This window comes from Brassica napus, chromosome A2 (assembly GCF_020379485.1).
Source record: "Brassica napus cultivar Da-Ae chromosome A2, Da-Ae, whole genome shotgun sequence".
Lineage (NCBI taxonomy): Eukaryota > Viridiplantae > Streptophyta > Magnoliopsida > Brassicales > Brassicaceae > Brassica > Brassica napus.
The window spans coordinates 4,553,594-4,581,582 of record NC_063435.1 but is presented as its reverse complement, the minus strand read 5'-3'; the positions used below and the strand labels follow the sequence as shown (position 1 = coordinate 4,581,582).

At 35.0% G+C, this 27,989-nt stretch overlaps 4 protein-coding genes across 4 annotated transcripts; 1 reads left to right on the top strand and 3 right to left on the bottom strand.

Annotated features, from left to right (window-relative positions):
• Window positions 1–1,942: 1,942 nt before the first annotated feature.
• LOC106413410 lies at window positions 1,943–4,214 on the bottom strand. Its single transcript, XM_022695629.2, has 4 exons — window positions 3,639–4,214; window positions 3,369–3,563; window positions 2,604–3,116; window positions 1,943–2,350 (listed from the first exon to the last, which is right to left on the bottom strand). Exons 1-4 carry the CDS (start codon window positions 4,212–4,214, stop codon window positions 1,943–1,945), a joined length of 1,692 nt encoding a protein of 563 aa, XP_022551350.2.
• Window positions 4,215–11,904: 7,690 nt separating this feature from the next.
• LOC106387926 (protein SUPPRESSOR OF MAX2 1-like) lies at window positions 11,905–15,514 on the top strand. Its single transcript, XM_013827869.3, has 3 exons — window positions 11,905–13,295; window positions 13,369–13,573; window positions 13,673–15,514. The coding sequence occupies exons 1-3, from the start codon at window positions 12,214–12,216 to the stop codon at window positions 15,239–15,241; spliced, it is 2,856 nt and encodes a 951-aa protein (XP_013683323.2). The 5' UTR covers window positions 11,905–12,213; the 3' UTR covers window positions 15,242–15,514.
• Window positions 15,515–15,762: 248 nt separating this feature from the next.
• On the bottom strand, window positions 15,763–17,654 carry LOC106407812 (B3 domain-containing protein At5g57720-like). The gene is made up of 2 exons (XM_048750761.1): window positions 16,802–17,654; window positions 15,763–16,710 (listed from the first exon to the last, which is right to left on the bottom strand). The coding sequence occupies exons 1-2, from the start codon at window positions 16,865–16,867 to the stop codon at window positions 16,471–16,473; spliced, it is 306 nt and encodes a 101-aa protein (XP_048606718.1). The 5' UTR covers window positions 16,868–17,654; the 3' UTR covers window positions 15,763–16,470.
• Window positions 17,655–19,179: 1,525 nt separating this feature from the next.
• LOC106417578 (B3 domain-containing protein At5g57720) lies at window positions 19,180–20,940 on the bottom strand. The gene is made up of 4 exons (XM_013858362.3): window positions 20,767–20,940; window positions 19,895–20,342; window positions 19,702–19,814; window positions 19,180–19,612 (listed from the first exon to the last, which is right to left on the bottom strand). Exons 1-4 carry the CDS (start codon window positions 20,836–20,838, stop codon window positions 19,373–19,375), a joined length of 873 nt encoding a protein of 290 aa, XP_013713816.2. The 5' UTR covers window positions 20,839–20,940; the 3' UTR covers window positions 19,180–19,372.
• Window positions 20,941–27,989: the final 7,049 nt, after the last annotated feature.

Genomic DNA, 27,989 nt, shown 5'->3' with positions numbered 1-27,989 from the left:
GTTCACAGGTGCATAGATATCATCCACATCCACCCCCCAAACCTTCTTAGATTGGCAAAAAGAAGGTATCAAGCCTGCATGATAATTCCACGCCCCACCAGGGAGTCTTCTTCCTAAACCGTTGGCATCAGGAGCGTCGCTCTTAAAATCAGGGTAGGAGGCCCTCCACTGCCGAGAAAAGACATGATCAAGAAAGCACATTCTGTCGCTCCTGAAATGTTCTGGATGGTTTTGGTACCGTTGCCTCAGTATATTAATAAAAGCATCCATTTGCTGCATATAAAACAATACAAGTCAAAAAAACTTACAGACGACCTACAGACGACTTAGAGACGACTTAGAGACGACATACAGACGACTTACGTAAGATAACTACCAGACGACTCACAGACGACTTAGAGATGACTTAGAGACGACTTAGAGACGACTTAGAGACGACTTACGTAAGATAACTACCAGACGACTCACAGACGACTTAGAGATGACTTAGAGACAACTAGGGATGTCAAACAGGTTTACCCATCCTGTTCCGTCCCATACCGCAGCGGGTTAGTCGTCGAGCGGGTTACAGCGGGCCTGTCCCGCGCGGGCTGCGGTCTTCAAAATGCCGGCCCAAACCCGTACCGCAAAATATATAGGCCTTCGCGGGCCGTCCCGCGGGACGCCTCCTTATCAAACCGCCTACTACAGTTTTTTTTCATGAATGCTCAAGTATAAGAGTTGTGTAAGAGAATTGAAGAGAGCTCATTTAGCTTCACTAAAGACTTATCAAAATCAATGCCACAAAGCTCCGTTTGTGCTTGCGTTCTTGAGTTAAAAGCCTTCTTTTGTTATCAGCATAAGCTTTTGTTGAGTTTGAATATGATTGAGTTATTATCTTTGTAATAAATTGGCTCAAGTGTTTTATGTCTTCATCAAACCATCACTCTTTTTAATTATTTGGATTGCAAAGAAAATCGTGAATCACTTTACCAAATTATACAAGTGAACGTTTAATATAACTAACTTTTCTCCTAAACAACACCACTGTAACCAAATTTAATTTAAGAAAAACACCACTTCACAATACTGAAAACAAAACCAATCAACTTAAACAAGAAATATCACATTGTAATAAAGCAATTCATAGTTGTGTGAAATAAAAAGAGAAAACCAAATCAAAACAACACCAGAGCTCGAATCGTCATCGCTGGAGCTGGAATCGTCATCGCCGGAGCTCGAACCATCATCACCGGAGCTCGAATCATGCATCATCGCCGGAACTCCTTATGTTTTATGGGAGAAAAGTCACAAGAATCATTTCTCTCTCTCTCTCTCTCTCTCTCTCTCTCTCTCTCTCTCTCAATGTTTTAGGCGAAAGCAGAAATGGGGACTTAGGGTTGCGGGTCTTCAAAATCCCGCGGGTTAAGCTCATCCCGTTTTCGACCCGTCCCGCTTTTGACCCGTCCCGCTTTTGACCCGTCCTGCTTTGAACCCGTCCCGCGAGGCCCGCAATTTTGCGGGCTATCCAAATGGAGGCCCAATCCCGCCCCGCAGCAAGCCTTTACGGGCCAGGCCCGCGGTCCAGGTCCTTAATTGCCATCCCTAGAGACGACTTAGAGACGACTTACAGACGACTTACGTAAGATAACTACCAGACGACTTATAGACGACTCATAGACGACTGACAGACAACTCACAGACGACTCACAGACGACTTATACAAATCAGAAAAGTACCAGATAACTACCAGACGACTTATATAAGAGTAAGAAAATAGCAGAAGACTTACATGGTCGGTTAGCCATTCTAAGGGGGTTCGGAGGACCTGATAGAATCGACTTCGACATCTACGTGGTTTTTTTTTCAGAGGCAGTTTATAAGAACTGCAAACACAAAATGTAAATAATCAAATGGAAGCTTTTTTTAATCAAATATAAGTAAGCATATTTTTAACAGCAACTTACGGATCTTTTTGCACCCATGCAGTGAGCTCCTTCGACTTCATCTTGTCAATGGGTGCAAAAGGATCATAGCCTCCGCCAACCTGTTTGTTTGGAATGATCTGTTTGGCAGTGCTGTTTCCCTTAAAAGGAGTTTGCTGTGTGGGAGCAAGCTTCCTTTCTCGCACACTTTTTTTACGGAGATTCACCAAAGCAGTCTCCTTGTTTGTCTGCCTTCTAGCTTCTTCAACGAGTAAATCTGAAGCGGTCGAAACTTGTTTGTCCAATATAAGAAGGCTAGGATCTTCTCTCGGTAAGTCGTCTGCAGGACTCACAAGACAGAGCTCTCTCGAGGAACTCGGTTCTGTAGTAAGACTCGGTTCTTTGGCTTCCTTCTGTCCTGCTTTCGCCCCATTCACACTTTCACTCTGCAATTTCGAGTTCACAGTGTGTTTAAAAACTATTAACAAAAGCCCTTACAGCAAAGATCAAATTCACACTAGAAACAAAGCACACATGTTCAGAATCAAGGCATACAGTGGTTCATCAAAGCACACTAGAAACAAAGCACACATGTTCATCAAAGCACACAAGAAACAAATCACATCAGTCCTGACTCTTCCTAACACATTGCCTAGTGACTCTCTTCTCTGCAATTTTGGGAGAGGTTTTGGTACTAACCCCTGGTTCGTCAACAGGTTTTGGTGGATTTGAAGTGGTTGTAAGTTGACGATCATCAGATGAACCCCCTCTGTTGGTGATTCCCACCTTCTTCTCCACAGCTTCAATCCTATCCGCCAGTAATTTGAGCTCCTTAAGACACGTCCCAAAGCCAAGATTAATGGCATCAGATATGTCCTTCAAGGTCTTTTCAATCTGCTGACCTTCACTACCCGCCGCAGGTTTCTCAGCAGAAACAGAAGACCCTTTACGAGCTTTCTTCCGAGGTCTGATACTTTCTTCCTTCACAACACTCTCTGACTTCACGGGACTCACTTCATTCTTCACTGGAATCACTTCCATCTTCACAACCTTGCGAGTACCGGTGACTGGCCAGCATTCCATGGTCCACTCCCATCCAGGATCATTAAACATGACTTTAATTATGTTATCCGCGGCAGGGTCATCTACGTCTCCGTCCCATTTTGGAAACATTTCATCAAAATCCTTCTGAACGAAGTTCTTCACGATAGTCTGCAATAAATAAAAGATATAAACTTAGTTAAGTCGTCTGAGAAGTATTTTGTTCACAGACGACTTAAAGTTAAGTCGTCTGAGAAGTATTTTGATCACAGACGACTTAAAGTTAAGTCGTCTGAAAGTCTTCCAACAAAAAGACCACTCAGACGACTTATAAGTAAGTCGTCTGAGTGGTCTTTTGTTGGATGACTTCCACACGACTTAACTTTAGGTCGTATGAGAAGTCTTAGGAGTGAAGTTAAGTACCTGTTTATTGATAGCAGCCTTAAAAAATTTGCGTTGTCTTTTGCCACCCTTGTAAGCCAGCAACAGTGGAGACGGTCTGTTTGGTACGGGAGACCCATAATTAGCACCCAATTCTGGTAGAGCATAGTACGCCCACACTTGGAGCACTTGTATGAACCCATCAACAGTGTAACCAGTTTGCGTCAAGTCTTTTGCCTTCAGAGAATCCATCAGCACCTTAAACGCCACTCTCCCCCATGGATAATTCTCAAATTTTTCTAAATCCATCACTAGCCTTGCAAGACTAGCTGATGTAGCGGATGAGAACTTTTTCCCTTCGATGTACCCTGCGTAGATGGCAAGGTATCCCAGCCGCATGCGATCATCCCGAGACCACTCGTCGCTGTTGTAAAATGCTTCTGTTATCTGATCAATACTTGGCCCAGTATCGATATCAACACGCATCTTCTCCCAGAAAGCAGCCATCTCCGTCGTAACCTCACACCTTGGATTTTCCAGGTCCTTGATGTAATCGCAGTTCAGCCCAGTGAGGTATTCAAACTCTATCAGTGAAAACCTCACAAGTTGTGAAACGACAAGACTCCAGAGCTCAAACTTCTTCTTGATGTCTAGCTGGAAAGAGAGCATAAAATGTACCAGCCTTGAAGTCCAACCAAAGTCAATCTCCTTGAATTTGATGAACACTCCTAACTTCGACGCCTTCAGATCCTCATATTCGTCAGCTGTGAGACAATCACATAGAGCTTTAAACAACTTCGTGTCATCAGAATGATACGAAATGCTCCTGATTGCATCAGGCTCTTCTCCTAATGTAAACATCCTCGGCGGGAATTCTGGTAAATCCATTTAAAGGCCTGCAAATAATCACAAACAACCATCTCAAACAACCATCTCAAACACATAGGTTGCGCACTATGCTAAATGCTATAGAAGACTTCCAGACGACTTCCAGGAAGTCGTCTGGGTAATCTTTCAGTAAAAGACTACAACAATCTCAAAATCTTTTAAACAAAAGACGAATGACTTACAGTTGGAGAATATATTGTCCGAGAAGATATGGTCGGAGAAGATGTGGCCCCAAGCCGTTACAGATCTGCAAATCGAAGGGAAAAGAAGAATCAATACTAAAATATTTAGGGTTTTTCCGGCGGCTAAACGCCTTAATACATGAGAAATAACATACCGGCGGCGGAGTTTGGCAAACGAGATTTCAGATCTGAAAAAAAGAAGCAGACGGTCAGTTTAAACTACGAAAATACTCTACGGCATGAAGGAGAAACGAGATTCGTCGTAATCGGAGAGATTACCGGCGAAGATAACGGCGGAACACGACCACGGTAGGGTTTTCGTCTTATCGCCTTCGAAATCGCCGTTGGAGAGAAACGGCGCTAGGGTTTCGTAAAATTGTGAAATAGTGAAAAAAATAGCTTTTATATGTCCGGTAAATGATCCGGTTAGGTTAAAACGTACATTGGTAAAATTAAAGGTTCGGTACGATGTGGACGACTGAAATATACGTCGTCCGTGTAAATTATTCAACAGACGACTGAAATATAAGTCGTCCACACCCTAAACATAACCCCTAAACTTATTTATCTAATTAAACACTTCATAAAATCAAATCAAACTTGAAAAGTGTTTACTATACACAGAAATAAACACATATTGGTGAAAACTAATTTTTGAAAAAAACATTTTAGTTTTCCAAGATCTAACCCTAACAATACATACAATACTACAACATATGTTTGCCAAACTCCTAAACCAAAGAATATAATGATACACTACTTCCACTCATCTATCTTCAAAACAAATCAATTTTATCATATCTTAATTTATATCACTTAAAACTGTTTATAATTACTTGATTTTTATTTTTCACGCATCAAAATATTTTTTACAAGATTTATAAATTATTTTTAAAATAAGCTGGTACCAGACGACTGAAACTTCAGTCGTCTAGACGATTTCCAACAATTCAGACGACTCAGACGATTTACTGGGGCTATATTCGTAAAAATAGCTTCTGTTTTTTTGTTTGGTCACAAGGGGCTGAGCTGTAATTTCACTAGGCTTTTAGGTTAGTTTTGCATTTGATTCAAGTTTGGGTATAAGTTTGGGATTAAATTCAAGTTGTGGGTTAGTTTTGGCAAAAACCCCTACTCTCTTTTCCCAAAATTTTCTAAGCGAAGAAAAATGAATCAAAAGAAAACTTGACCTTTCAAAACGTAAAGTATAATTCATTGTTTTCCTCCAACTATATCTGTCTTTGAACCTACAATACGCTAGATACGCATTAGCATCTAACATCAAGACTTAGCTACCCAATCCGAACGTTACAAATCGACCGTTTTATATATATTTTTTATTTTTTTGCCAAAAAATCGACCGTTTTATTTTATCATGACCTATATATTTCAGTTGATTTTCTCGAGTTAGGTCACTTGAAAAATTGTCTGGCGTAAAGAACTTTTTACATATATGACTGTATTTTTTTCTTATTCTTTTTTTATACGCTATAGAGTATTGTTTATAATCATTTAAGGTTCACTCAACTCAGTTACAAAAAAAAAAAGAAGCTCAACTTTGTATCTTCAAAAAACATGCATATGGATCAAGCAGAGAAGTACGTAACGTCACATATAAAGTAGTGAATTTGAATGTACTGAACATGACAATATATATAATATATATATATATATATATATATATATATATATATATATATATATATATATATATATATATATATATATATATATATATATATATATATATATTGGTCGCACGAGAGAATGGACATGAATTGGTTAAAATCTTTATTATTATAGACTCGAACTATAAGATAGCGAATGATAAATAAGAAATCTTGAGAAAAGAAGAATCGTTTAAACTCTTATAGCCTTTTTATTATTTTCAATGTCCGATGTAATACCAATTCAAAATTGTTTATTTATATTAATCGTTGTGAACAATGTTTGGAATATATAACGTCCGGATATTGACTTGCTTGATAAACTAGAATAATTAGCGAGAGGAAGAAATGAAAATATGGTGGATGTGAGAAATGAAAAGAATACTTTTGTTTTGAGTGATTTGGTTGTGTTGGGTAAAAGCTTGACCTAAAAGAGATGACACCATGGTGCTCAAAATGTTCAAACACATTACACAAGTGCATGTGTAAGTAAAGTTTATAGATAATCAAAATGATATTTTTATTTTACTTTTGTTTTCTTCCTCGTGAAATCATTCTTCTATTCATCTATCATTAGTCTTTGTGAGAAAGTCTTTAAAAGCAAAGTAGTTCTCATCTTTTGATAATCCATTTCCTCTATCTTCTCAGTGCGCACCGACAACGTTTTTGACTTCAAAAACAAAAGTAGAACTCGTGTGTGAAAAGCAAGATTCTTTTTTTTTCATTTTCTTTCTGGTATGGTGTTTATAATGTATTCCGTAATCATAACATCCAAATATTTTTCTTTTGAAAAAGAATTACATCCAAATATTGCTTCCAAAAGGATCATACATATATCTTTTACAGATCTATTATTCTAAAACGTGATTTTATTATATTCAAAGAAATTATAAAAAATTAATCCAAAGATTTCTCGATCTTAAAGTAACCTATGCAACTTAACTCGAAGTTACATGTTTCATGCAATAAAATATATGCACACGCATGGGACTATATATGTATAAAAATACAAACCTATTTTCAAAGTTTTTTCTTTTTTTGAAAAAGAACCTATTTTCAAAGTTGTAGCGTGCATAAAGGGTTTGTTTTACTTTTTCATGTTTAGAAAAATAAGAATGGAGATGAACCGAGAACGATGATGGTCGAAGAAGCAATATCATGCGTTGGCCTTTTTCACCCGCCAAAATCTCATCTCTGATCACTTTTTTAGAATTTAAAACCTAAAATACTTTGAAACACTCTGGTTTACAAAATAAGAATCACTAGATACACACATTTTATTAAACTCACTGAAGCTATTAACGGGGACGGCGCTTACCGTAATTCGTTCTCGGCATGAACATAATCATGTAAACATTCACATTAACAAATCCTACTTCTGATACCTATGCTGCATGAATGCTAATGAGGTCTAATTTTTGCTCTAGCTACTGCTACAACATGTTAAATTCTGTAGTTTTAATTTACTTATGAAAATAGATATATCGAGGAGAAGGGAATGCGTAAAGAGAAAGGGAATAGAGAGAGCATGCGTTACCAATAGGGGCATCATGATTTTTGTGACCTTTAAGGTATTCTATTAATTAATTCAAGTGTTTATCGATTAATTTATTAGCTTACTAAAACGTAGTTTTTTCAACAACTCTTACTAAAAAGTAGATATCCTGATATCCATCACTAATAATAAGTTAACAGTTGATACTGTAAGATTTGTTTCTGGTTAAAGTAACTAATATTGTAAGATATATCAAATATAATGATTTATTTTGAATGTTGTGAAAGTGAATATTGTGTATACTTAAATTGTTACAAATTTTTTGGATTTGTATATTATAGTATAATGTTAGATTTTATGAAAATATATACTTCTTTTGAATAACTTGTTGTATTTTAATATGTTTGAGTTTTTTTTTTTTGAGAAAGGGGTTTTTAATCTGTTTGAGTTCACTAATTGTTAACTAAGATTTTCATTTGAATTTAATAGTCATTGATTATACATATATTATTAAATCATGTAACTAAACAAAATCTTAATATTCTAATTATTATTCATCATACTATTAATCTCTTAATAGAAGTTATCTTTATACTTTATGATCAATATATTTATAATATAGTTGGAGTACAAATGTGTCCAATATTTTTTTTTTTTGAATTTTTTCTTTGTGTCCAATATTTTGGACTAGTATTTTTATGGTATTTCCATATATACACGTACGCGTTATTTTTAACAATGCATACCTGTGTCATCTTTGTGTTATCGTTCATCTTAAGAGCATCTCCAAGAGAACTCTATTTTTTTCTTCTATAATTTACACTAAAATAGAGTAAATCTATTATAGAGTTGAATTTGCTCCAATGGTTCACTCTATAATAGAGTTACTCTATAATAGAGTGAAATATAGAGTATTCTTATTTTTTCACTCTATATTTGAAGTAAAAAAATAAGATTACTCTATATTTCACTCTATTATAGAGTAACTCTATTATAGAGTGAACCATTGGAGCAAATCCAGCTTTATAATTGAGTTACTCTATCTATCTTATTAAAACTCAAGTACAAAATTGGAGTGTTTGGAGATTTGAATAGGACTTTTAAAAATTTGGAGTGTTTGGAAACATGGATTGCAGTCTTTTAAAAAAAAATATTTTTGTTTGAAAACAAGGATAATAGTATTATGAAAAAAAGTAATGGGCTTATGTTTTTTTAAAAAAATTGAAAGTTATCTAGGCCACTTTTAAAATATACCAAAATGGATCAATCTAATTCCCTAAAAATTTTTTTTCTAAACTAACCATAAAACAAAATTTAAACTTTATATACATATTTCAAATCAAAATAATAATTCAAATTTGATTTATATCAAAAATTGATTCAAAAATATACATATATTCAAAAATGGATTTTTACTAAACTATTTTTCAATAACCATTATAAGAAAATATTGTCAATATATATAAGAAAAATATAATACAAAGCCCAATTTGAAATACCAACTCAAATTATGGTTTTCATATTCCATATTAAGTTTTAAAAATATAATATATGTAATTATTTATATGATGGTATGTATAAAATACTATTAATTATATGATTATTTATATGATGGTACATATAAAATACGATTAATTATATGATGATAAAATACGATATATAATAATGACTAGGGATGGGCTTTTGGATACCCATACGGGTTTAGTTCTGATCGGTTTGTATTTTGGGTTTTCGGGGTCAAAGATTTCAGCCTTATTAGAATGTTTCTAAATTTTGGTTTGAGTTCGATTTGGATCTTTGCGGGTTTGGTTTGGGTTTGGATAACTAATTTAAATTATTTTTAAAGTCTTAAATCATTATATATTTTAAATTTCTCAAAATGTATAAATAAAATAATATATTACGTATAAATTTGAATAACATATGTCATAATACTTAAGCTTAACATATCAATTGGCTTGATTTAAAATTTTGGATACGAAATCAATAATTATTTTAAGTATTTTTGGTGATTTGAGTATACTTTAACTATTTCAGATTTTTACTTTTGACTATCTATATATATTTTCAAGTATTTAAACCAATTTAAAAGTATCATTTTTGATGTTTTATATACGTTAAATCTAAAAATAATTAATATATGTAAGTATATAAATCTATTTTTAGATAAATTCGGATACCCAAATACTTCGGTTCGGATCAGATTCGGTTCTCTAAATAACAAAATTTTGAATAATTAGAATATTTAATCAATTTATGTTTGGGTTTGGTACTATATCTTTGGATCGGTATCGGTTATGTTCCTCGGATTCATTTTTCCAAATCCTAATAATTACGTGAAAAACAAATATCAACATATTTTTCAAAATACACACCCGCGCGCCTGCGCGGGTCAAAATCTAGTTTTAGAGTTAAATATAGAGAAAATTATAGTGTACCATTGAAGAATACGTTACTTATATTTAAGTTAACGAATCATTTACATGATTTGCTAAAATGATATTTATTCCAACAAAAAGAAAAATGTTCAGTTGTATTTCAGTTACTGAGTCGGTTAATCACGTTTTAAATTCAGTTATACTTTTTAACACAAATTCAATTATTCTTTAAAATACTTTTCAGTAAAGTAAAGGTAGTCAACGTTGAATTATAAATGTGAGAGATAACCACTGAAAGTAAGCTCAAATTTTATTCAAATCGAGTAAACGCATATAACATCACGTCTACTTTAAAAACGCGTATTGACTTTGTTTCATACCTTGCACATTTGTATAACTGACTTTCCAGTAAAGATTCATACTAGAATCTAGCAACTGTTCACCTTTTGAAATGGAAAAATGGTAGTTATGTGAATCATGCAGTCTTTTGTTGTTTTCTTATCATCGCAAGATTTTTACACCACTAGATATTTTCCCATTTAAAATGTTTCTACCACCGCTAACATTTTTGTTTTGTGATAAATATTATTATCATCTTTTTCCATAACTGTTAAGTTTTAAATTAAAGGGTTTATTTGCTAAATAACCAAAAAAATAAGGGAAATTAGTTATTTAGAAAGAGAGTAGAGAGAGATAGGAAGAGAAAGTAGGAGAGAGAGGGTGTTTTTAGTTAGTTAATGAATTTTGGTTTTTATTGTGTATAGTGAATGCAATTTCCCTAAATTAAAAGGTGTAAGTATATGTAATTTTTTTTGTGTCTAAGTATATGATATATCACGTGAATTTGCCATGGACATCTCATGAACAAAGTTACCTGTTTTAGACCCATGCAAATTACATGTTTTCTGTTGTTTGTTTTATTATTTTTGTTTCTAACATATATACACGGGAAAATGTTGAATTCTGAAAAGTTAATAGTATGTGAAGAAATGTTGGATAAAGCCATGCCTTCTAGATACAACTTTACTTTTAGAATCACAAAAAGTTTATTAATTAATCTTTTGTCATCTATATGGTGGAATCAATTAAAAATGTTTGTAAAAGTAAGTCAATAATCGACACTAATTTAATAGGAATGAAAAAAACGTTTTTATTAAAAGAAAAAGAAACTAAAACTTAAACCGTTTTTCTTCACAAAGAAACAAAAATATGTTAGACTCAGATTTGCTCTTACGAATCTTCGGGTTATCTCCAACCAAACTGTAAAACATTATTTTAATGTAATTTTTTACATTAAAATTTTTTCAATTTAACTGCAAAAAAATCACACAATTTTAGTGACACACTATAATTTTATATCAAATTTGGTGTGATACTATTCACCACAATAAAATACTATTCACTCTCTTAAAATACTATTTATTTATTTTATTAATAAACTGTACAATTAAATAATGACAAATAAAAAATTAAATATATATAATATTATAAAATAACTTTTAGTGTGAAGTCTAATGTTGTGATTTTGACATTAAAATAGTGTTATAAGTTAGAGATGTTTTCAGCCTTATAAACTTAGGCATTATATCAATATGGAATTAACCAACAGAAAAAAATCAGTAGAGTAATAAACATTCACAACTATTATTCATTTAAGCAAATACAAGTTTAGTAATTAAAAGTGAAGTAAAAAAAATAAAAGTGAAGTAAGTATTACTACTATTCACTGTCTTCTATTCCCTTTCCTCTTTAATTTTGAGTTTAATTTGTCTTCACTCTCCCTCCCACTTTCCATATTTACCTTTTTATCTTCAATTTGTTGTATCCAAAAGTTCCTTATTTTATATTTTATTTTTATGATCCATTCAAAATTCCAAATTGTTTCTCCCAATAATTAATTCTTTTCAGATATTTTTTTCTCTCACATTTAAATCAGAAAACGACTACATTTTTCCTCCTTGACTTATAAAACCTATCAAAGGCCTTTTCATTTTTTCTGGCCGGTGGATGAGTTCAGGCAAATCTTATATATTTTCATTATCATTATCCCTTCTTCCCTTTTTTTCTTCCTGATCAAGAAATTGAGGAACCACAGTTCACAAAACCTGTCTGAATAATTAACAACCCAACTCAAAAGGATTCCATCTTTATTTCATTCTTTGCCTTAAAAAAATAATAAAGATTCGATCTTTCCACATTTTTTTCCCAATTTTTTAATTCCCACATATAATTGAAGAAAGAGAGACCAAGACAGAGTGGGGAAGTTAACAAGAAACGATGAGAGCTGGTTCAAGTACGATCCAACAGACTCTGACGCCGGAAGCCGCCACCGTCTTAAACCAATCAATCTCAGAGGCGGCGCGTCGCAACCACGGCCAAACCACACCCCTCCACGTCGCAGCCACTCTCCTCGCTTCTCCCTCTGGCTTTCTCCGGCGAGCTTGCATCCGATCCCACCCCAACTCTTCTCACCCTCTCCAGTGCCGAGCCCTCGAGCTCTGCTTCAGCGTGGCCCTCGAGCGTCTCCCCACCGTCACAGCGACTCCGGTAAACGACCCGCCGATCTCCAACGCGCTTATGGCGGCGCTGAAGCGAGCGCAAGCTCACCAGCGCCGCGGGTACCCGGAGCAGCAGCACCAGCCGCTGCTGGCGGTTAAGGTGGAGCTGGAGCAGCTCGTTATATCGATACTGGATGATCCGAGCGTGAGCCGGGTTATGCGGGAGGCTAGCTTCTCAAGTCCCGCGGTTAAAGCGACGATAGAGAAGTCGTTGAGTAACAACAATACGACGCCGAGTCCAAGCGTTTTGATGACTCGGAACACGTATCAGCAGAACTCCTCGGCGCAACCAGGGGTGAGTAAAAACGACGACGTTGAGCGTGTGATGGATATATTGAGCCGGGGGAAGAAGAAGAACCCGGTTTTAGTCGGTGATTCGGAGCCGGGTCGGGTCGTTCGCGAGGTCCTTAAGAGAATTGAGAGCGGTGAAGCAGCAGCGAAGAAGGTTGTTCATTTGGAGGAGATTGGTACGGACAAGGCGGTGAGGATCAGGGAGCTAGACGGGTTGCTGGAGACCCGGATAACGAACTCGGATCCTGGAGGAGGCTGTGGAGGTGTGATTCTCAATCTTGGAGACTTGAAGTGGCTCGTGGAGCAACCGAGCTCGACGGTAGGGGGGACGGCGGTGGCGGAGCTGCGGAGGCTTCTGGAGAAACACGTAGGAAGACTATGGTTTGTCGGAACCGCGACGTGCGAGACTTATCTAAGATGTCAAGTTTATCATCCATCGATGGAGAACGATTGGGATCTCCAAGCTGTGTCCGTGGCTGCTAAAGCTCCGGCCACCGGAGTTTTTCCCAGGTGAGTGATGCTAAAAAAAAGATCTCAGCTTTATGTTTAAATTCATATTTTGATTATAATTTATTCTCATTAGGCTTGGGAACAGTTTGGGATCATCGGCTCAATCATTCACGCCGTTGAAGAGCTTCGTGCCTCCGAACAGGACATTGAAGTGTTGTCCGGAGTGTTCACAGAGTTACGAACGAGAGCTTTCCGAAATTGATTCATTGTCTCAAGAGGTTAAAACGGAAGTAACTCAGCCCAAACAGTTGCCACAATGGCTATTGAGTGCTAAACCGGTAAGTTTTACGGTTTTGTAATATTATTACAGAGAATTGTATGAATGAAATCTATAATAAACTTATCAGTTCCTGTATTTTATTTTTTTAATTTAATAGAAGGCAAAGATTGAAGAAGTGCAGAAGAAATGGAACGAAGCGTGTTTGCGTCTTCATCCTAGCTTTCACAATAAGACCGAGAGGATCGTTCCGATTCCTATACCGTTGACAACAAGCTCCTACGGTTCCAACATGCTTCTACGTCAGCCGTGTCAGCCTAAGTTCCAACCCAACAGAGAGTTGCGTGAGAGGGTACCCTTGAAACCTATGAGCTCTTTGCTGCCAGAACAAGCCAAGAAGAAGATCAGTCCTCCAGGGAGCCCGGTTCAGACCGATCTTGTTCTTGGACGGACAGAGGCTTCGGAGAAGGAAGGGGAAGTGCAAGTAAGAGACTTCCTCGGCTGCATAACCTCCGAATCAGTCCCCAACAACGACAAGATCAGTGTGTCTAATCTCGAAAACTCTCTAGACATTGATTTGTTCAAGAAGCTTCTGAAAGGAATGACAGAGAAAGTCTGGTGGCAGCACGACGCCGCCTCCGCGGTGGCTGCCACCGTTAGTCAATGCAAGCTAGGGAACGGGAAACGACGCGGTGTTCTATCGAAAGGAGACGTGTGGTTACTCTTCTCAGGACCAGACAGAGTTGGTAAAAGAAAAATGGTCTCTGCTCTCTCTTCTCTCGTATACAGGACCAGTCCTATAACAATCCAGCTCGGTTCGAGGCAGGACGGTGGAGATGTGAGTCATCATCATAACAACCTCCGTGGTAAAACCGTGCTGGATAGGATCGCGGAAACGGTTAAGAGGAGTCCGTTCTCTGTTATCTTGCTTGAAGATATCGACGAAGCTGATATGTTGCTGCGCGGAAGCATCAGAAGGGCGATGGATAGAGGGAGGATAGCTGATTCTCACGGCCGTGAGATCAGTTTAGGTAACGTGATCTTCGTTATGACAGCCAGCTGGCATCTTTCTACGAAAACGTGTTTCCTTGATAGTGAAGCGAAGCTTCGAGACTTGGCGAGTGAAAGCTGGAGTTTGAGGTTGTCTATGCGGGGGAAACGTAGAGCTAGCTGGCTGTTTGGTAGCGAGGACGAGAGGGTGACGAGTAAACCGAAGAGAGAACACGGTTCCGGTTTATCATTTGATCTAAACCAAGCTGCTGATACAATTACAACGGATAATACTAGCGATCTAACAACGGATAACGATCAAGAAGAGCAAGGTTTTAGCGGGAAGCTGTCTCTACAATGCGTGCCGTTTGCGTTTCACGAGCTGGTGAGCCGCGTAGACGATGCGGTGGCGTTCAGGGCGGTTGATTTCGGAGCGGTGAGACGGAGGATATCGGATACGTTGTCGGAGAGGTTCGCGGCGGTGGTAGGCGAGTCTTTGTCGATGGAAGTGGAGGACGAGGCGCTTCAGAGAATCTTGAGCGGTGTGTGGTTAGGGAGGATGGAGTTAGAGGAGTGGATTGAGAAGGTGATTGTTCCGGTTTTGAGTCAGCTTAAGGCTCGAGTGTCGTCTTCTGGTAGTTATGGTGATCGTACGGTTGCTCGGCTCGAGCTTGATGATGGTTCCGGTGAACGGTGCGGCGGTGATATACTGCCGATGAGTGTTACGTTGGCAGTTTGAATGAGTAAGAGACAGAGTTGGAGTTTTGTTATGGGACTGTGGAAGGGTAGAGATGTAAATATGTCTCAACTGGTTTTGGCGGGTGGAAAGGGAAACAGTTAAACATGTTTATAGTTTTTTAGGGGTAAAAACAGTTAAACATGTTTATAGTTTTTTTGGTTCCACAGTCTAGTTTTTGTGTTGATGTAAGGAGGGGGTGATAGCAATTATATATATTTATTTGATAGATAAATAATGAATTATTAATAAAGTTGAATTATTTTTTGTAGTCGATTAAAAGAAAATCTTAATAAGTTTAGATGCGTGAAACAATTACTTTGCCTTTAGTCTGCATTCATACCCTTAAGTCTAGCCCAGGGGACCATTGATTCTCGAGTTAAGCAGGATCTAAAAATATTTTTGATTGCAAAAAAGTCTGCAATTTATTAAGGTTTCTTGTATTTTTCTGAACAAAATGAAAAGAATGTTTAGGAAAGAGACAAAAACGGAAAAGATATAACAAAAGTTTCCAGAAAAAAAGAAAGATGAACCACATTGCATGTGTTCCGTCGTTTAATTATGTATTTATATTCTTATTCCATTAATGTTTGCATTTTGACCTTTTCCTCATCATCTTTTTTCCTTTCATTTCTCCAGTTAAGATTATTACTTTATCTTTAGAGCTAACTAACCTGTTACAACTACAAAAAGGTATGACGCAGAGCAGAAGTCTCACAGATTCAATACTTCTTGATTAAATAAGTCTGAATATACGATCTAACGTATCAATGGTTAATTCTTAATTGTTTGTTTGCGTTGAGATAAGATGAGGTCAGAATGTTTAGTACCTTAATATATTAAATAAATAACATAGTAATAGTACTGAACATGACATTTTCCTTATTGTATCTTCCTTGATTTAAATAAGCAGAGAGATTAACTTGCCTAACTGCCGTTTTACGTTTTTTAGTACTTTCAAGTTTAAACCGATTGACACCGATCTGGTTAGATTAGATTAATAGATGTGTAATTTTACTAAAATGTAGAAGAGGCACACTCCATCATTTATAGTACACATGCCACACACAAGATTTAAATATCACAACTAAAATCCTAAAGCAAACACCAAGTTTCAACAAGATCCTGAGAAAACAAAGGATAACAGCCTAAATATTACATAAACGACGAAGGTCAACATTACATAAACACGAATTCTTAACTTAAAAGTCTTCAGACGCATAAATAAAACATTAGTTCTTAACGAAATGAGGCTTGATGGATCGAACAACATCTCCTTCACGTAGAATCTCACATATGATCACATCTCCTGGCTTTGCATCGTTTCTGTGATAGATTTCCTGCCACGGTTTAACGACAACACGATCTTTCCAGTTTCCAATCTTTCCATCTACTTCCCCAAACCCATCGATGAACTTGATCGTGCCATCAAACTTCAAGCCATATTCTTTTATTACTTGCTTAGCAATCACCTGCATGCAACAAATACAAAAAAAAAACATATTTAATACTAAAATGATAAGAATAAAAATATAAAGCTGATCAAGATGGAAGATCATTTACCAACATACTCCTACACGGCGACGACGTTGCAATAAAGCAAGGGTTCTTGGGATCATCAAGATACATTTCCGGATCATCAATAGATTGAGCACATATCCTTTGCGAAGAGCTTCCTGATAAAAGAATAATACTCAGTTCAATATTTTAGAATTAAATACGTTTTTTAAAACGTTAACAAAGATAGGCTGTGTTACCTTTCTCTAAAGTTCTATGAGCTTTGTTAACTTCACCGACCGTTTTATCAGCATCGTACTCTTCGTCGCTGCTTCCCAAAGAAAGAGAAATGATCATGTTCTGATCATAATCATCATCACCAGCTGGTTCATCATCATCATCATCATCATCATCTGATACGTCTTGTACTGTGACAGGAGCTTTTGGCTTCACAGAGAGTGAGACTTGACAATTACCAAAATGCCCTTAACCGATCAAGTAGTCATGGTCAGCTTAAGTGGTCATAGTCGTAAAGCATTTATTTTGTAACGTCATCTCTGAATAAGAGCGGATATATTTGCAGAGAGTTGTACCACCAGGGAATCCCATAATGTATGTACAAAATATAAAAGAACTCGAATTGTTGAAATAGACCATTCGAGTCTATTAATTATTCAAGAATTAATTGGAAGTTGGAACAGAGCCCAGCCAATATGGGCCCATAAGGCCTAAACAAACCCCTAAAGCCTTGATATTCCAGTCCTCGGGTCAGGTTTGGACTGGTTTCTTTCTGTTCCGGATCATCCGGTTCCTAAACATTTAAATCCAGGCTATGAATAGTGACCAAATAATTAGGAGGAATAATGGATTTTTAAAAATTATTTTTGGGTTCACCAATAAGATTTAGTTATTTTAAATCTGATATCTTTTAAAACAGAAAACAAAATATTGTCAAATTATATTACGTTTTTAAAATTAAAAAAAGTATAAATAAATAAAAATAATAGTAGTTACAAAAAAAAAAATAATACCATAAACAAAACACTAAACTCTAAATCTAAACCCTAAACCCTTTGGTAAACCTTAAACCCTTTCATAAATTTTAAATTCTCGAATTTAAAAAAAAATATTTTTAACACAATCAACAAAACACTAAACCCTAAATCCTAATCCTAAACCCTAAACCCTTGGGTAAACCCTAAACCCTTGGGTAAACTCTAAACCCTTGGATAAATCCGAAATTCTTGGATCAAATCTTAAACTTTAAGATTTATGATTTATCAAGAGTTTAGGGTTTACCTAAAGGTTTAGGGTTTAGGGTTTAAGGTTTAGGGTTTAATATTTGTTAGCAGCGTTAAAAATACTTTTGAAAAACAAATTCTTTTTTTTTGCGATTAAAAAATCTTCTTTTTGTGATTAATATAATTTTTATTTTAAAAATATAATATAATTCAATAATATTTTGTTTCTTTTTTTAAAAGATAATGAATCTAAAATGACACAATCCTATTGGTTGGTTCACCTAGGGGGTGAACCCAAGAATAAGTCATTTTTTTAATATTCTAATTTTCTTACCATTTATAAAGCATAATTTTTCTTTTTATTTCTCTTCATTCTTTTTATTGTAGAAAAATTAATAACAAATTTGTTCCTCACTAAATATGATGAAAGAATAATAATTCCCTTTCATTTTTTATAAATTTATTTATGTTCGTTCTTTTACAATCAGTTACCAATATTCTTGTGATGGTTACAAGTTTGAGCCTAGGTATTTGGAAATCTTTTTGGTTAGGGTCGATTCATTTTAGGTCTAAATCTATAACTAAAATACTTATAAAATACATATAATTTTCAGGTACATAGCAGATCCAAATAGATTCAGGTATTTGAGACCAAACAAATCAAAGTGCTCGAACCTCATCAAAATTTAGCCAAAATTCTTCATATTTATCTACAATTTTACAAAATAACCAAAACAAACTATTAATAATTGAAACTAAACATTTCAAAACTCTAAATTTGACATTTAAAATTCTATATTACTTGAAAATGTTAGAAAAATAATAATGAAGATTGCACAAAAAAAATACAACAACTATATCATAAATTAAAATAAATAAAATATAGCCATTAAGTTGTAGTTTTGGATATTCATGTTTTAAAGTCCGGTATAAATCAGTTTTCATTGGTCGGGTCTATTTTGATCTGGGTTTTTGGGGTCAGTATCTTAAATAAATAACATAGTAATAGTACTAAACATGACATTTTCCTTATTTTATCTTCCTTGATAATAGTAAGAGATTAACTTGCCTAATTGTTTTACCTTTTTAAGTACTTTCCAGTTTAAACCAAATCTAACCGATCTGGTTAGAATAGATTAATAGATGTGTGATTTTACTGAAATGTAATATTGAGGCACACTCCAGCATTTCTAATAACACATGCGACACCAAACATTTAAAACTTAAATCCAAAAGCAAACACCAAGTTAACAAAACGTTCAAAAAAAAAGCAAACACCAACTTTCAACAAGATCCTGAGAGAACAAAGGATAACACAACAGCCTAAAAGAGACGATGAATGTTAACATTACATAAACACCAATTCTTTGAAGTCTTGAGACGCATAAATAAAACATCATTTCTTAACGAAGTGAGCCTTGATGGATCGAACAACACCTCCTTCACGTAGAATCTCACATATGATCACATCTCCGGGCTTTGCATGGTTTCTGTTATAGATTTCTTGCCACGAGTAAACGACAACACGATCTTTCCAGTTTCCAATCTTTCCCTCTAATTCACCAAAACCATCGATGAACTTGATCGTGCCATCAAACTTCAAGTCATAGTCTTTTATTACTTGCATAGCAATCACCTGAAAGCAACAAATACAAAAAAAAAACATATTTAATACTAAAATGATAAATAATAAAAAATACAAAACTCAAGATGGAGATCATTTACCAACATACGCCTACACGACGACGACGTTGCAATAAAGCAAGGGTTCTTGGGATCATCAAGATACATTTCCGGATCACCAATGGATTGAGCACGTATCCTTTGCGAAGAACTTCCTGATAAAATAATGATACTATGTTCAATATTTTTATGATATTTCGATGAAAACATAAACAGATATAGGTTGTGTTGTTACCTCTCTTTAAAGTTCCATCAGCTTTGTTAACTTCACTGACCGTTTTATCAGCATCGTAGTCTTCGTCGCTACTTCCCAAAGAAAGAGAAATGATCATGTTCTGATCATAATCTTCTTCTTCTTTCTTCTCATCACCATCACCAGCTGTTTTATCCTCATCATCATCTGAAATGTCTTGTATTGTGACAGGAGCTGTTGGCTTCACAGGGAGCCCATTCCTGAAAATGCTAACCAAGAAGCTTCGGGAACCATCGTAAGAGAATTGCAGAAAGTCTCCGTCGATGGGATCATTCTCTGCGATAAACTTAGACCAGCCATCTCCGAAGCTAATCTCCTCCTCTTGACTTATTGCCCATTTGACGGTCCAGAAGTTTCCTTCTGGCTTCCTGAGAACCGCTGTCTGAGGGAGAGGCGTTGGGTAGTACTGTCTGTAATCACTTGGGAGTACCTAGCAAACAAAAAAAAAATCAAATGCTCCAGTTAATTAGTGACAAAAGAGGTATCAAGAACAGAGGAATCGTAATATCTACGGTGTCATGTTTCACCACATCCTAAAAGATCAGAAACATAACAAAAACCTAGAAAATCAGGAACAAAACCAAATCCTAAGAGATCAGTAAAAAGAACCGAACTTTAAGAGACCAGACACAAGATGACTTAAACCCTAAGAGAGCAGAAACAGAACCGACCACTGCAAAACCAGGAACAGAACCAAACCCTAAGCAGAAGAAGTGAGTCAGGTTAAGAGCTAAACAGAACACTAAAATCAAAAGTGTAAACAATATTCTACATTCTAGCAACAAACGCAATTTTGGAGAAAAAAGTTGAAATCTTTTTTTTTTAAGAAAACAAAAGAGAGAAAGATTACTTACCAAACGTTGAGAAAGAGAAACATCTTTGGAGTTGAAGATAATGAGGAAATCTGGGTAGGGAGTAAAAACCATCTTCTTTCTTCTTCTTCACTCTCTTGTTTTTGCGTCTTGGTTAGTTTGGAATCTTTAAGCTTTCCTTTTGGACAAGTGCATACAACAAAGAGAAAATGTGTTAGCGTGAGTTTGTGTATAAAGAGTGATACAACATTACCAAAATGGCCCTGACTACAAGTCGTCATAGTCGTAAAGCATGTGCTATGTAACCTCATTTCTGAATAAGAACGGACATTTTGCAGAGAGTGGAAAAGTCATGATATATAAACGTCACTTGTTTTGTACATAAAATTTTCAAATTCTTTAAGTGGACTACTCGAGTTATCCAATAATTATTTGGAAACAAAGCCCAACCGAATATGGACCTATAGAAACCCAATAAATAGAACAAGAAACTACTGTAAATGAAAGGTTGAAAACAATTCTTATAGAAGCATGCATAATTTACCTGACCAATATCCAAGATTAGACATTGTAATAGTACTAATATACAACATTTATTAATAGGCTTAAAACTTTAATCCCAGGTATCTAACTACTCTCTAATCAACTAGAGAAAGTTGTAAATGAATAACAAAAATCAGAGATCTAGAGTAGCAATTCAGGTCTCTTCCACAATAAAGAAAATGGTTGTTACTTGAATAACTACTTGCATGTGTGATAATAATTTGTTCTTCCAAATTGACAAAAAGTAAATATTTTTTGCGATTAAATAAACCAGACGATTAAATCGTCCTGTCCCACTTTCTATATTGGTATAAGAGATTCTCTGTCTTAGACATTCTGAACGTTGAAGAATAGGTAATAAGCATGCATGGCATGGCTACTACTTATTTTTTTTTTTCCCTCAATAATTTTATTTAGAATATGGGGCAAGCCCAACTATTACAAGACCCAACCAGAAAAAGGCAACCCTACTCCACACAAACATGGGTCCATAAGCCCAAAAAAAAACGGAAACCTTAGCAAAGAAAACGGAGGCGCCGCTCTCACGCACAACCGCTTCGCTCAACGACGGAATCCCGCACCAATCGAAACCCCGGTGCCATCTTCATCGATCAATCCACCGGAACCACCCAAGCTCAACAGCTCCACAACATCTTCACCGCTAACGCCCTCACGACGGAGTTTCTAAAATCGGAAAGCATCAATCGCAGAAGGAGAGCTAATCCGTAACTATTAAAACACCACCACCGACGAGAAAGCTTAGCGCAAACCATCACCCAGTTACCGCCGGGAAGCGTCAATCATCCTCCAACGAGAGCTCCTCCGGCCAAACCAACCCGCCATCGCTCGAAACTAAAATAGAAACCTAAAACCGGAAATAGAAGACCACTAGCCGGCGACGCAAGGCACAGAACAACCTTCACACCCCGGAGACAAGAGCCGGCGAAAGCGGAGCAGAGGAAGCCTCCGCCTCCCGGTAACAAGGCCGGCGTCGATGGAGCTCTAGAAGCCTCCACCTCCCGGAAAACTAAGACTACTCGAAACTACCGGCTTCACCACCCCCATCCTCCACCCGCTCGCGTCGTTACTCCAAACACAGCGCCTCCACTGGTGACGGGTCACCCCCGGAGGTGACGACGACGGCCAAGGCCCGGACCAGAGCTCCGACAATGCAATAGGGAGAGGACAAGTGTGAGAAGCCGTAGAAAATCACTCGGCGGAAGATCGAGGGACTCCGGTGCCGGCACGCGCGCTCACGCACCGTCCGGACGTCGGAGCCCTCAACCCGATCTGCTTTTCTCTCTCTAACTTTCTCTCTGGGGTTGTTCCCTTGCTACTACTTATTTACTTCTTCCTTTTTTTTTGTCAATATTTACTTCTTCTTTTTTGGTCAAGGCCTACTTCTTCCATTTTGAAAACTTACTTTTCTTTATATGTTTCTGAAAAAATCAAGATATAATGACAGCATTAAAAGCCCATCAGAGAGAAGAACAGAGAAAGAGACAGAAGGTTGATAATGTATTTGTATTGTCACATCCTAAAGCTTGTAATAATCAATTTATACCTACTCTTACATAAAACACCATTATTGACCACAAAAAAAAAATTAAAACACCATTATATACAATAAAAAATTGAATTACAGACTTACAGTAGTTTCTCGCCCGTCTCTCATATAGCCATTGGATGTAACTTTTCTTTTGTTTTCATCATCTTCCTTGTGAAGCAGATGTCTCTTTTTTAGCAACCTTTGTGAAGCAGACAAAATAGTTAAACCAGCATTCATATTTTAGAACATTTCTATTCATTTCCCTATATTTTTTAAAAAATAAGGAAACTCTATTATAAAAATAGATTGTCTTTAATGTATCCTTCCTTCTATAATAGAATTCATCTATATTTTATTTAGCAAAAATTTATTTTAGTAAAAATATAAGAGACCTTTTCTATCATTAAATATGGAAACAAAATAATGTTACATTATAACATTATAATCTTTTCTAAAAATATAAGATCTCTATTATAAAACATACATTAGAGAAAAACCACTTTGGTACAAAAGTTTAATTTAGAGAAAGTTATAGAGATAGATATGTTCCATATATAAAAAATATATGCAAGCAAAGAAACTAAATTCTCTAATATTTTTTATATGTTTTAAATGGTCAGCTGTATATTAGTAATCTTATTTATATTATACTCGGATTCTTTTTATATGATGTTTTATTATAATCACACATATTAAAAAAAATCATTTTTTATCAAAAATACTTGACTACTATAAAAAGTAGCTAAAAACAATTAATCCTTGCTATTTATAAAAAATAAGACAAGAAACTAAACATTAATTTTTAATAATTTAATTAATTATTTTAATAGTTTAATTCTCTAATATCTTAGATTAGCTTGTTCTGTGTGTATCGATTTACACGAGAAAATGTATCAAAGGACATAACAAAAAGCCAATGAATCTCTTGTATAAAAAAGCTTTATGAAAACATAAGTATTATAAAGAAGTATTCAGTATTAAAAAAAAAAGCTTTATGAAAACAGAAGTATTGATTATTGTTGAAAAGCCTTTTTTCAAAAAAAATATATTGATTATTGCTTGGCGGTTTCAGTATTATATTTTAGACTTGTGCCATTAATTATTTTTCTGAAAATGGGAAATCTTAATTATTTTATTGAAAATTTCCATTAATAGGGATTTTGACATGTATTAAGAAATTTAATCCTATTTTATTTATTGAAATTCTATGTGTATCGATTATCTCTCGCTTCCATTGTTTTATTTTTTTTCCATTGTTTTATTTTAAAAGGTCTAGCTTCTATTAATATATTAGTACTTCCTCCGTTTCATACTAAGTGTCGTTTTAGAAAATATTTTTTGTTACAAAATAAGTGTCGTTTTCGATTTTCAATGCAAAATTTATTAATTTTATTCTGTTATTTGTTTTTTATTGGTTGAAATATGGTTAGGTGTATAGGTAATTGTGTTTTTATATAAAAAACATGCAAAATTAATTGTTTCCTTAGTCCGTATACACAAATTTAAAACGACACTTAATATAAAACAGATGAAGTATTATATTAATTATAGAGGTATAGCTTTCCGTTAATTTCATCCTCCTATTTCCCTATATAAACCCAACTTAACTTGCCCCCTCACCTCACATCATCACTTCAGAGCAAAAGCACTATATCATTCCTCTTCTTTCTTTATCATGAGATGATCATCATTATCATAATTATCATGACATCATATCATTCTTCTTCTTTCTAAATCATAAGATGATCATCATTATCATAATTATCATGATATTTATGGTCATCACGATGATCATTTCTCTCTTTCAACTTCATTTTCTTTCTCCATTAGACAATAGATGTAATTTGGAACGCATAAGCATCTTACGGAGAAGAAAACCCATTCTTTGTTATTGATCTATTGGCATTATCCTTGCTGAGCTCTTTTTTTCTTCACTTAAGAAAAACAAAATTAATGTTTTTGAAGGTTTTTTCTTTTTTTTTTTTGAATGAATTTGAAGGTTTTTTCTTGACCTTGCAAGCCTCGTTAATGTTGCATTGTTCTATTGTTTTCTTTGATCTTTTATTTTTCTGTAACATTTTCTGTGTTAGTTTATTCTATCTATTCCTCCTGAGCTTTATGTAAATTTTATACAGTCCCATCATTTCTCGATTACTTGCGTTGCTCTCATAAGACTATCTAAACATCCCTAAATGTATGTACTATTTTAATCTGTAAGCCTCTGTTTAGTACAAGCATGAATGTATGATACTAACGACGTTAGAGCATCCGCAATGGGAATCCTTAAGAAGGAGTCCTTAGAAAAAAAAATTAAATAATCGATGGACTCCACTAAAAGTTAAGGATTCATTCCTTAAAATTCTTAGATAAAGACTCTTTCTTAGTGAATTCTTGCACTATTTGCGGATCCCGACAACATGTGGCGACCCGCGATTGGTTGATATTTATTTATTTTTTATCTAATAAAGAAAAAAAAATAATACTAAAAAAATCAAAATACACTTTTTCTAAGGACTCCCTTTGAATAACACTATTGCAGGTGCTCTTATATACACACACTCACAAAAAATATTTATATACACCATTTCAATGTAAATGGCAAACCCAAATTAATTATATTTGTTACATTTCCAATTATTACAAAATGAATAATCACCACACCATTCACAGAACCAATTAGCACATTTTCTTCTCCCAAAAAAATGGGAACAAAAATTAGAAAGGAGAAAGAAAGACCAAAAAGTGTTAGCAAGGACTTCCACCGGTTGCAACACAATGGTTAAGAGCACAAAATCAATAACGTTTTCCTTCAACCTCCGACGTGGATCTCCTGGACCCTAGACCGGATCTTGAATATGATCCATTCATTAACCGGCTTTGCGTTTCATCAACATCCGAGCCACCGAGGCAAAGACTCGGAGGAAACCGGCAGCTAAGCGACCGAAAGGATGATGATGACCCAACGGATTGTGAACCGGTTCTTGAAACAACCGGTTTACAGCTGTAGTGAGGGTCGGTGAGGAGAGCTCCTGTGTTAAAGACATCAGAGGAGGAGCAAGTGCAGAAGGACAAGCTTGTTCTTGACGATGTTGCTGTTGTTGTTGGTATCGTATGGGGAAGTTTGGTGAAAGAGACAATGCCGTAGCGACAGAGAGGACATGGGACTGAGCCTGGTGTGGCTTGTGATGTCTTTGATGATGTTCTGTTTGTGGTGCTTAGGTATAACGCACAGTTAGTGCAGAACTCATGACCACATCCTGTTATACCACACACACAATCAGTTGATGTTCTAATTAAGCAGATTAGATTTTGGTAGTGAAAAATGGATACATTACCATCTGCGGCTACGGTGCACTTTCTTTCCAAACAAACAGCGCAAGGGTCATGGCATGGAGTGAGACAGTCACCTCTTCGCCAGCCACATTCTCTGAAACCCAACTTACTGAGCAATCTTGACAATGCTCAAAAGAGGAAAGCAGAGGAAGTTCTATTTTATCATTTGATGGTGATCGTAGTTAATTGCCTTTATACATACAACTTTCAAATTTCTTTTAAAATGACACAAAGTGAAAGAGTGAACCTTAGGTTTCTTCAATACCGACAAACTAACCGTCTGGATTCGCTCGTTTCGTTTTAACTTTATATTGAGTAAATATCATCTCACAATGAACAAGTATGTAACTATCTAGTTTGTAATAGTTTGATTTTGGAAATTTTGTTCAAAACCATTTTGTAACCGGATCCGAATCCCCGATTTCGGGTAGAATTAATATATAATATATAATTAAAAAAAAAGTATGTAACTATCCAAAAGTAACACGAGCTTAATATGTAAAGATTTATTCTTGGGTTCACCCCCTAAGTGAACATGTAGGTTCACCAACCAATAGGATTGTGTCATTTTAGATTCAGTATCTTTTAAAAAAGAAAACAAAATATTATAGAATTACATTATATTTTTTAAATAAAAATTGTATTAATCACAAAAGAAGATTTTTTAATCGCAAAAAAAAAAAATTTGTTTTTCAAAAGTCTTTTTAACGCTGCCAACAATTATTAAACCCTAAACCCTAAACTTTTAGGTAAACTCTAAACTCTTGAATAAATCTTAAATCTTAAAGTTTAAGATTTGATCCAAGAGTTTCGGATTTATCCAAGGATTTAGGGTTTATCCAAGGGTTTAGGATTTACCCAAGGGTTTAGGATTAGGATTTAGGGTTTAGTGTTTTGTTGATTGTGTTAAAAATATTTTTTTTTTTAAATTCAAGAATTTAAAATTTATCAAAGGGTTTAGAGTTTACCAAAGGGTTTAGGGTTTAGATTTAGAGTTTCGTGTTTTGTTTATCGTATTAATTTTTTTTTTGAAAACTTTCTTTTTTTGTAACTATTATTATTTTTTATTTATACTTTTTTAATTTTAAAAACGTAATATAATTTGACATTATTTTGTTTTCTTTTTTAAAAAATATCGGATTTGAAATAACTAAATCTTATCGGTTGGTGAACCTATAGGTTCACCTAAGCGGTGAACCCGAGAATAACTCATATGTAAATAATGAAATGTTGGGGACCATGTGGGTGGAGTCACGGTATGTGTATAATTGCATTTTTTTTCTTTTTTGCATAATGCATTGCAATAATAGACTTCATATTTTAACGAATCAAAAAGTCCAACACTTGATAAGTTGTTGTTTTTACTCAATCTCTTATTCCCTTGTATTAATGTAGTAAATGAACAATATCTCTCTTTCTGGTTTCTACTCCACTGTTACATTGGAGTTTTATTTTTAGTGGTTGGATCTTTTAATGTATTTCTAAAATTGGAAAAGTCAATTTTATTCAATCAATTTTTAATTTTAAAATATTAAAACTTAAAAAAAATTCACAGTCAAAAACACTTTCGGCCTTATTTTATTTTAATCTTAAAATCACAATTCTTGGCTTTAACTGTTTTTAAAATTACAACTATTTTTAACAGCCAAATATTTGAATTGATGACTAAAGTCTTCTAAGTCTCAAACAGTATAACAGTAAAAATCTTCATTGTCACAAACACTTGGGGCCTAAGTTTATTTTCTTTATAAAATTATTGATGAAATAGTTCGATATAAAATTTTATGTCTAAAGCAATGAATCAATCTATTTTACTATAGTAATTCGATATACTATAACT